This window comes from Streptopelia decaocto (genome assembly GCF_964273445.1).
Source record: "Streptopelia decaocto genome assembly, contig: HAP1_SCAFFOLD_301, whole genome shotgun sequence".
Taxonomy (NCBI): domain Eukaryota; kingdom Metazoa; phylum Chordata; class Aves; order Columbiformes; family Columbidae; genus Streptopelia; species Streptopelia decaocto.
The window spans coordinates 31,646-41,307 of NW_028115984.1; the positions used below are offsets into that span (position 1 = coordinate 31,646).

At 74.3% G+C, this 9,662-nt stretch overlaps 1 protein-coding gene and 1 pseudogene across 2 annotated transcripts; both read right to left on the reverse strand.

Annotated features, from left to right (window-relative positions):
- Window positions 1-206: 206 nt before the first annotated feature.
- On the reverse strand, window positions 207-3,863 carry ZNF653 (zinc finger protein 653; the record flags this gene model as incomplete). Its single annotated transcript, XM_082077110.1, is given in 11 exon segments — window positions 207-618; window positions 805-904; window positions 978-1,026; window positions 1,247-1,355; window positions 1,600-1,741; window positions 1,886-2,179; window positions 2,604-2,822; window positions 3,192-3,222; window positions 3,228-3,234; window positions 3,569-3,816; window positions 3,819-3,863. Coding segments are annotated over 11 exon segments (1,461 nt in total). The 3' UTR covers window positions 207-401.
- Window positions 3,864-4,232: 369 nt separating this feature from the next.
- LOC309452472 (evolutionarily conserved signaling intermediate in Toll pathway, mitochondrial-like) lies at window positions 4,233-7,677 on the reverse strand (annotated as a pseudogene). Its single transcript, XR_014186714.1, has 7 exons — window positions 7,554-7,677; window positions 7,059-7,438; window positions 5,683-5,908; window positions 5,523-5,577; window positions 5,069-5,216; window positions 4,822-4,925; window positions 4,233-4,498 (listed from the first exon to the last, which is right to left on the reverse strand). The product of XR_014186714.1 is annotated as an evolutionarily conserved signaling intermediate in Toll pathway, mitochondrial-like (transcript).
- Between the last annotated feature and the right edge of the window lie 1,985 nt (window positions 7,678-9,662).

Below are 9,662 nucleotides of genomic sequence, written 5' to 3' on the forward strand. Positions count from 1 at the left end.
GTGTTGCTGTGGCCCCGGGGGGTCCTCACTGTCCTTGGCTCTCATGGAGGGGGTCCCCACAACCTCCTCGGGGTGTCCCCCAGCCCCTATAGACTCTGCCCGTAGCCCCTCCTGGACCGCCCCATTCAGCACTGGGGGGGACGGGGCTGTGACCCCAAACAGCGCCCCGCCCCCTGACCCCGCCCGCCAGAGAACAGAGACAGCGGTAAAATCCATCACTTTAATAGAGTGGGGGGGGCCCAACAGGTCACCCTCCCCCAAGACAAAAACAGGGGCCCCACGGCCCCCCCAGTCCCACACACCTCGGGGGGGCAACAGGAAATAAATAACAGAGAAGGGGGCCCAAGGACAAAGGGGCGCAGGGGGGATGGGGTGTCACTAAGCGCAGGGTGCCAGGGGGGTCAGGGGTCCCCAAGGTGCTGCGGGGGGGACTCGGGGGGTGGCTCACGGTGGCTCTTGAGCGTGTGGAACTTGAGGCCCTGGGGGGTCCGGAAGCAGCGGGGGCAGCGAGGGCAGGGCAGGGGGGGAGGCCCTCCGCTCCCCCCGGCCCCCCCATGGTGCCGCATGTGCCACGTCAGCGACGCGCGTTGGCGGCAGCGGAATCCACAGAGCTGGCACCTGGGGGGGACAGCGGGTCAGGGGGCGCCTGTGCCACCCCCTCACTGCAGGGGGGTCTCCAGCATCCCCACTCGCTACACAGGGGTCTCTGCGTCCCCGTGTCCCCACTCACTCCCCGGGGGTCTCTGCGTCCCCGTGTCCCCACTCACTCCCCCGGGGTCTCTGCGTCCCCATGTCCCCACTCACTCCACGGGGGTCTCTCCGCTGTGTGTCCGTCTATGAACATCCAGGTGGTTTTTGCGCTTGAACGATTTCCCGCAGGTGTCGCAGGGGAACTCGCGTGTGCCTGGGGACATGGGGACATCGTTGAGGGACACGGGGACATCGTTGAGGGACACTGGGGGACGCTGGGGACTCACCCGAGGCCACGAGCATTTGCCGGCGCAGCTGTAAGCTCCTCCGAGAGGCCTGGGGACAATTGAGGGGACAACCGTGGGCACACCCCCAGGGATACCCCCGTGTCCGTCCCCTGTGCTGCACCGAGCCCGGAGGGCGGTGAGGGGGTTCTGGGGGGACACAAGGGAACATGGGGGGGCAGGGAGAAGACACAGGGGCTGTCGGGGGGGCAAGGGGTACAGAGGGTGTTTGGGGGTCTCAGGGAGCACAGGGGGTGTTGGGGGGTTTGTACCTGGCAGCTGCTGCGGAACCGTCCCCGTTTTGGGGGGGGGGCATCACCAATGGGCTCCGGGAGCCCCCCAGAGGGCGGGGGAGGGGCGCGGCCCCGCCGGCTGCGCCGCCTGCACGGGGGAGGGGAGAGGGGCGAGACCCCCCCTCAGCACGGGAAGGATTCATCCAGCCCCCTTAATGTGCCTGAAGAGCCCCAAACCCCAAACGGCCCCCCAGAACAAACCCCCCAGAACAGCCCCTGGCCCCCAGGTTCCCCCATGACCCCCTGAACCCCCAATGACACCCCCAAAACCTGTAGGTACCCCCCCGGCCCCCCCACTTCCCCAGGGACACCCCAAACTCTCCCCAGCCAACCTGAGCGGCTCCCGCGGGATCTCGTAGACAATGGTCAACCCGTCCTCCTCGGGAAGGGGGTCCTGGGGGGGCTCCGGGGGGGGCTCGACCGTGGGAACCGGCGGCTCCTCCTGCTTCAGCCCCGGCACCTCCTGCTGCTCCTCTGGGGGGACGACTGTGACACACCCCCGAAACCCTCCCCATCCCCGTGACCCCCCCCCACCCCCAGTCCCTGTGACCCCCCAAACCCTCCCCATCCCCGTGACCCCCCCCCACCCCCAGTCCCTGTGACCCCCACTCCCTGTACCTGTTTTGGGGGGGGGGGGCCCCGAGGGGAGGGCGCCCCCCCCGTCCAGCAGCGCGCAGGGCAGCTCGGCCCCTCCCACGTCCAGCTGCAGCCCCCCCAGTGCCTCGAACGGGGGGGTGGCCAGGATGAGCAGGGGGGGGCCCAGCGGGACGGGGGGGCCCAGCCCCACACACAGCACAGCCTCCAGTGCTGCCCCCCGCCCCCCACTTGGGGGTTGACCTGGCCCTTCCGCACCCCCCGCTGCTGGGGGGGCCCCCCTGGGTGCAGCCTCTGAGCTGGAGCTGCTGCTGCTGCCTGAGGGAGAGATGGGGGGGCTGGGAACCGGAGGGAAGGGAGCCCCAAAGAGGAACCCCCCACAAGGGGCACCCCCCACAAAGGAATCCCCAGCCCCAAAGGAGAACCCCTGAGGTGTCCCCTGCACCCCCCACCCCCAGGCCAGGCTCCCCACCACCGCTGGTCCCCCCTCACTGTCACTGCTGTCCCCCCCCGCCACCGTCACCTTCACTGTCCACCCTCACCATCACTGTCAGCCCCCCAGCATCCCTGCCCCCCCCACACTCCCTGCTCACTGTCACCGCCCCCTGCACTGTCACTGTCCCTTTACGGTCACTGCTGTCCCCTCTGCCCGCCTCGCTGTCCTGTCCCCCAGCGCCGTCCCTGTCCCCCCCCCGCTGCCGGTGTCCTGTCCCCTCGCCGCTGTCCCGGCCCGCCCGCTCACCGCTGTCCCCCCCGCTGTCGCTGTCACTGTCGCTCTGGGTGCGCGGCGGGTGCAGGTCCTGGAAGTAGCGGTGTCCGCGCTCGCACTGCCACACGGCCGTGCTGCTGAGCCCCAGCGCCGGCTCCAGCTCCGCCAGCCGCGGCTCGGCCGGGCAGCGCCCGCGGTGGTCCTGGTACCACAGCGCCGCGTGCCGCAGGCAGTTCACGTTGCGCCGCCGCCCTGGGGGGAGCCTGACACCCCCAGAGCCACAGACCCCCCAGAGCCCCACGACCGCCCCAGACCCCACCCTGGGGAGAGCCTGACGCCCCAGAGCCCACAGACCCCGCCCTGGGGAGAGCCTGACGCCCCAGAGCCCATAGACCCCCAGAGCCCCACGGACCGCCCCCAGACCCCGCCCTGGGGAGAGCCTGACGCCCCAGAGCCCACAGACACCCCCAAAGTGGGGAGCCTGACGCCCCAGAGCCCATAGACCCCCCAGAGCCCCATGGACCGCCCCCAGACCCCACCCTGGGGAGAGCCTGACACCCCAGAGCCCACAGACCCGGCCCGGGGGGTCCTGCCCCCTCGCCCCCTCCCCCCAGCACTCACTTTTCTTCCGCTTGGGCATTTTGGGGATTTGTTCCACGGCTTCCTGTGGAGAGAGGGGGCGAGCGGGCGGTCAAACCGGGACAAACCCCCAGTCCCCCGGGGTCCCCGTTACCCCCGGCCCCGCCCCCCGCGCCGCCCGGTTCCCCCGGTCCCTCCCGCTCCCCGGCCCCGCCCCCGCGCCGCCCGGTTCCCCCGGTCCCTCCCGCTCCCCGGCCCCGCTCCCCACGCCGCCCGGTCCCCCGGTCCCTCCCGCTCCCCGGCCCCGCTCACCCGCGCCGCCCGGTTCCCCCGGTCCCTCCCGTTCCCCCGGTCCCTCCCGCTCCCCGGCCCCGCTCACCCGCACCGCCCGGTCCCTCCCGCTCCCCGGCCCCGCTCACCCGCGCCGCCCGGCGCGCTGCCCCCGCTCCAGCCCCAGCAGATAGGCCGCGAGCTTCGCGTCGCTCCAGCCGCTGCGGCGCCGCAGGTCGACCCAGGGCCCGTGCGCCTCGCCCAGGTACACCCGCCGCACGTCGTACTTCTTCCGCGACTCCAGCCGCCGCCGCGCCCGGTCCGACTCCGTCAGCCGCGGCCGCCCCCGCGCCTTCCGCCCGCCCACGGGCTCACCGGCGGGGCCGCCCCCGGGCCCCCGGGCCCCCCGGACCCGCCGCCCGGGCCCCGCTCGGCCGCGCTCATGCCGGGCCCGCCGCCCCGCGCCCCGCGGCGCGCGATGATGACGCCACCGCCGCGGCGGCTGGAGGCGCCGTGTGACGCGAGGGCGCGGTACACTGCCCATGCGCGGGGGAGGGCGGCTGGCAGCCAGGGAGCGTGCGCGCGCGCTTCCGCCAGGCCCCGCCCAGGGCGCGTCAGGACGGCCCGTGCGCATGCGCGGAGCCCGGGGTGCCCGCTCTCCGCGGAGCGCCTCCCTGTAGCGGCCCCGGGCTCTGCGCCCCCAAACCCGACACAGATCACCCCAACCTGACACTAAACATCCCAAACTCAACACTAATCATCCTGAACCCAACACAGGTCACCCCAGAAATGACACTTATCACCAAAACGACACTAAATACCCCAAAACGACACAAATAACCCCAAACTGGTGTCGGTTCCTTTATTTCCGCGGAGGCTCCAGCACGGGGGGCTGGGGGGGCCCTGCCCGCAGTCGGAGCCCCGGGGGGTCACGGAGGGGTCCCCGCCCCCCAGGCGGAACACGACGGGCGTCTGTCCAAGCACCGGGTTGTCCTGCTGCAGCCCCGCGATCCAGCGGCCCAACGTGCGCCGGTCGCCCGCGCCCGCCATGCAGAGCGCGAACACGGGGCCCTCGAGCACTGTGAGGGCAGGGCGGGGCTGCGGACACGCCCTGCCCTGCCCCGCCCGGCCCTGCCCCCTGCCTGGCCCCGCCCACCACCGGCCTGCCCCACACCTGACCCCGCCCCACCCTCTGGCCCCGCCCACCGCCCAGCCCTGCCCCACACCTGGCCCCGCCTACCGCCTGGCCCCGCCTCACCCCTGGCCCCGCCCTGCCCCACCCTGGCCCCGCCTGCCGCCTGCCCCCCGCCCCACCCCCTGGCCCCGCCACCACCCAGCCTGCCCCACACCTGGCCCCGCCCCGCCACCCGGCCCCGCCCCACCCCCTCGCCCGCCCCCATACCCTCATCCACATCGAACTCGTCATCGTCCCAGGGGCCCGCGCTCCAGGTCCAGGTCCAGGCTCAGCGGGTAGTACAGGCTGCGCTCGGGGTCGGGAGGCTCGGCCTGGAGGGCAGGGGGGTCCCACAGGTCCCCCACGTCCCCTGGGACCCCCCGTTCCCATCCTGGTCCTCTTCTCACCCTCGGGGGGCCCTGGTGGGTCCCCCCATCACCCCCCCTCCCCTGGGTCCCCTCGTCCCCCCTCTCACCCCCAGGGAGGGTCCCGGCGGGTCCCCCTCAGCACGTGGTACTGGAGCCGGTGGCCGCGCAGCCAGATGGGGAACGGCCCCTCCACGAACACGGGCCGGGCCGGGTTGTGCTGGGCCAGCAGCTCCTGCTGGTCCGGGCTTTGTGCACCTGGGGACAAAAACAGCACCCCAAAACTGACAGGGACCCCAACATCCCCAGGGCTGGGCCGTGCTGGGCCAGGAGCTCCCGCTGGTGGGGCTCCTGGGAGCCTGTGGGGGACACCCCAAAATAAATACCCCGGGGACCCCCACCCACCACCACAGGGGTCCTCGGAATGCCTGGGTCCCTTGCACAGGCCAGCGTCGCCAGCCCCACAACGCTGGGTCTCCCCAAACACGAGAGGCCAGAAATGGAAACCCCCACAACACGCAGGACCCCCTCAGGGGCCCCCAGGAGCCCCCCCCCATCACTCACCCACGATGAAGGGCTGGACGGAACCTTCGTCACCCCCCTCATCTGGCACCGGCTCCTGCGGGGGGACATGGGGGTCACCAGCCCCCCAGCAACACCGGGGACATCCTGTGTCCCACATCCCTCTGTCCCCCGGGGCGCCCCCGTCCCCGTCCCGCCGCACCTGGAACACGGTGATCCGCGCGTCGGGGTCGCTGGCGATGCGCCGCAGCGCCAGGCGGGCGATGGGCAGCCCGGGCGGGGGGCAGCACGGGGGGGCAGCGGGTGGGGGTCCAGGTGCCGCGCGCGGGGCAACCAGTACAGCAGCCGCTGGCACTTCCGCACGGGGCGGCTGCGCGGCCCGAAGATCCCGAGCAGCAGGAACCGCGTCTCGGCGTCCGGCATCACACCTGACGGACCCAGGCGTCCGGGGGACACGGCGTTCAGCGGACCCAGGCGTCCGGGAGGAACCCAGGCATACAGCCGCCCCTCCGCAGGGAACCAGTGACCCCTCCCAGGGGACCCAGGAGCTGAGGGGAGACCAGGTGTCCCAGGAGCCCCCTCCCCAGGGAACCGGTGACTTCTCCCCAGGGGCTCAGGGGGACCCAGGAGTCCGGGGACACGGGGTTGAGGGGACCCAGGCGTCTGGGGACAGGGTGTTCGGGGACCCAGGCGTCCGGGGACATGGTGTTCGGGACCCAGGCGTCCGGGGGACAGGGTGTTCAGGACCCAGGAGTCCAGGGGACATGGCATTCGGGGACCCAGGAGTCCGGGGGACAGGGTGGTTCAGGGACCAGGCGTCCGGGGGACAGGGCGTTCAGGGACCCAGGCATCCGGGTGACAGGGTGTTCGGGGACCCAGGCGTCCGGGGACACGGCGTTCGGGGACCCAGGCATCCGGGGGACACGGCGTTCGGGGACCCAGGCGTCCGGGGGACAGGGCGTTCGGGGGACCCAGGCGTCCGGGTGACAGGGTGTTCGGGGACCCAGGCGTCCGGGTGACAGGGTGTTCGGGACCCAGGCATCCGGGGGACAGGGCGTTCGGGGACCCAGGCATCCCGGGGGACAGGGCGTTCGGGGACCCAGGGCGTCCGGGGACAGGGCGTTCGGGGACCCAGGCGTCCGGGGGACAGGGCGTTCAGGGACCCAGGCGTCCGGGGGACAGGGTGTTCGGGGACCCAGGCGTCCGGGGGACAGGGTGTTCGGGGACCCAGGCGTCCGGGGACATGGCGTTCGGGGACCCAGGCATCCGGGGGACAGGGCGTTCGGGGACCCAGGCGTCCGGGGGACAGGGTGTTCGGGGACCCAGGCGTCCGGGGACAGGGTGTTCGGGGACCCAGGCGTCCGGGGACAGGGTGTTCGGGGACCCAGGCGTCCGGGGACAGGGCGTTCGGGGACCCAGGCGTCCGGGGGACAGGTGTTCGGGACCCAGGCGTCCGGGGACAGGGTGTTCGGGGACCCAGGCGTCCGGGGGACAGGGCGTTCGGGGACCCAGGCGTCCGGGGGACAGGGCGTTCGGGGACCCAGGCGTCCGGGGCCGCGGCGCAGGGCCCGGGCTCACCGTGCCGCTCCATCTGCTCCAGCAGCCGCAGCCCGCACTCCTGCTGGCGCGGGAAGGGCCCGAGCAGGCGCTGCAGCGGCCCCCGGGGCAGCCAGGGCCCGCGCGGCAGCAGCCGCAGCAGCGGTGGTACAGCGCCGCTCCCGCGCCACCCCCAGCGCCGGCATCGCCGCCAGCGCCGCCTCCACCAGCTCCAGCCGCCCGCGCCGCCCCGGGGCCGCCTCCAGCGCCGACAGCGCGGCCTCGAACGCGGCGGCGCCGGGGGGGTCCCCGGGGGCGGCGCCGGGGGGGTCGCCGGGGTCACCGTGGGGGTCGCCGGGGTCACCGGAGGGGTCCCCCCAGGCCGGGTTTCCCGCCGGGCGCTGCCGGAGGCTCCGGGCGGCCTGCGGGAGAACGGGGGAGGGCAGCGGGGAGCGGGGCCGCCGTGACCCCCACGTGACCCCACGTGACCCCGCGTCCCCCCGCGACCCGTGTCCCCCCGTGTCCCCTCCCCCGCACCTGTGTGACCCCCCAGAGCCCCCGGGGCAGCGCGCGCGCCCAGCGCAGCCTCATGGCCGGAGGTCAGAGGGTCGGAGGTCACGGCCGGACCGTGGGATCCCTCCACTCCGCGGGCGCCGCCATTCGCCGCGACCCCGCTGGGCGGCCGCTCGGGACGGGCGGGGCGGGGCCTGCGGCGGGGCCAATCGCCGCGCGCCTCTGGCCTGGGGGCGGGGCCCGGGGCGGTGATTGGCGGTGTGGGGGGCGGGGCTCGGAGGGGTTCCCCGTGACGTCACAGGGGCCCCGCGGGTGAGTTCACAGCCGGGGTTCCGCGTGACGTCAGAGCCGGGAATACGCGATGACGTCGGGACGGGGACGCCGGGCACAGGGGGGACACACACACAGCCCGGGTTCGCGGTGACGTCACACGGGGCACTGTGACGTCAGAGCTGCAGCAGCTGCTATAAATGGAAATGGCAGCGCCGGCCCCCGGACGCCTGGGTCCCCCAACTCCTCGGTTCGCCCCCCCCGCCCCGGGTCCCTGGGACGCCTGCGTTGCCCCCGCTCGCCGAACTCCTGGGTCCCCTCAGGACTCCTGGGTCCCCTCAGAACTCCTGGGTTCCCCCGGGTCCATGGGACGCGCTCCCGGAGTGGGAGGGAGTGGGTGACGGGGGCCGCATTCCCCGCCCGTGACGAACCGTCCCCGTCCCCCCCCACCCCCGGAGTCCGATCCGCTGACGGCACCGGGACCGCCCCGCCCCCCCCCCTCCGGACTAGGGGGACCCAGGCGTTCGGGGGGACCCAGGCGTCCGGGGAGGAGAGAGGGCTGGGGGGGAGAGCAGGGATGGGGGGAGGGGAGCTGGGGGGGGCAGGGGGGCGGCCCGGGGCTCCCCCGCCCCCTCGGGATCCCCCCCGCTAAATGTGGAAAAAATGACGCCATCACCCGCCCCGCGGTGACGTCAGCGCGGCGGGCGGCGCGGATTGGCCGCGCGCGGCCCCGGCCCGGGGGGGCTCCGCGACTTTTAAAAGTGGCGGCGGCGCCGGGTCGGGACCGGGACGAGCGACCCGGGACGGACCGACCGATCCCACCGGGACCGACCGACCCGGGACCCCCCGAACCGGCACCGACCGACCCGCCGGGACCCCCCGAGCCCCCCCGGGAACCCCTGAACCGGGACCCCCCACCGACCCCATGTCCAACGCGAACTTCAACCGCGGTCCGGCCTACGGGCTGTCGGCCGAGGTGAAGAACAAGGTGGGCGGAACGAACGGAACCGGGGGGAGCCGGGGGGGACAGAACCGGACCGGGGGGAGCCGAACCCGGGAGGACAGAACCGGGGGGGACAGAACCGACGCGGGCGGGACAGAATCGGGGGGACAGAACCGGGCGGGGCGGGGGGGCAGGACCGGCCGGAGCGGGCGGGGGGCGGGGGCAGGACCTGGCGCTGTCCCTGGTGCTGCCCCGCACGCCTGGGTCCCCTCCGCGGCGGTGATGCGCACTCGGACGCCTGGGTCCCCTCTGCGGGGGGTGATGGGCACCCGGACTCCTGGGTCCCCTCTGCGGGGGGTGATGGGCACCCGGACGCCTGGGTCCCCTCTGCGGGGGGTGATATGCTCCCGGACGCCTGGGTCCCCTCTGCGGGGGGTGATGGGCACCCGGACTCCTGGGTCCCCTCTGCGGGGGGTGATATGCTCCCGGACGCCTGGGTCCCCTCTGCGGGGGGTGATGGGCACCCGGACGCCTGGGTCCCCTCTGCGGGGGGTGATATGGTCCCGGACGCCTGGGTCCCCCCTGCCGTGCCTCAGTTTCTCCCCGCAGACGCCCCGCGGGCCGCAGGGCGGGAAGGGTTAACCCGGGGGGCCCGGGGGGGCTCTGGGCGGCCCGGGGGGGCTCGGAGGGGCCCCGCCGCCCCCGGCCCCGCCACGAGCCCTTATAAGGTGTCGCAGCGCGGCGGGCGCGCGGCTGCGGGCCGGGACTATATATGGGCAAAGGTTCGGCGGGCCCGGACGCCTGGGTCCTCCCGGCGGGGGGGCGCGGGGCGGGGGGGCCCCGGATGCCTGGGTCCTCCCGGGGGGCGGGGCAGCCCCGGACGCCTGGGTTCTCCCCACCACCACCCCTCCTGGCAGTGG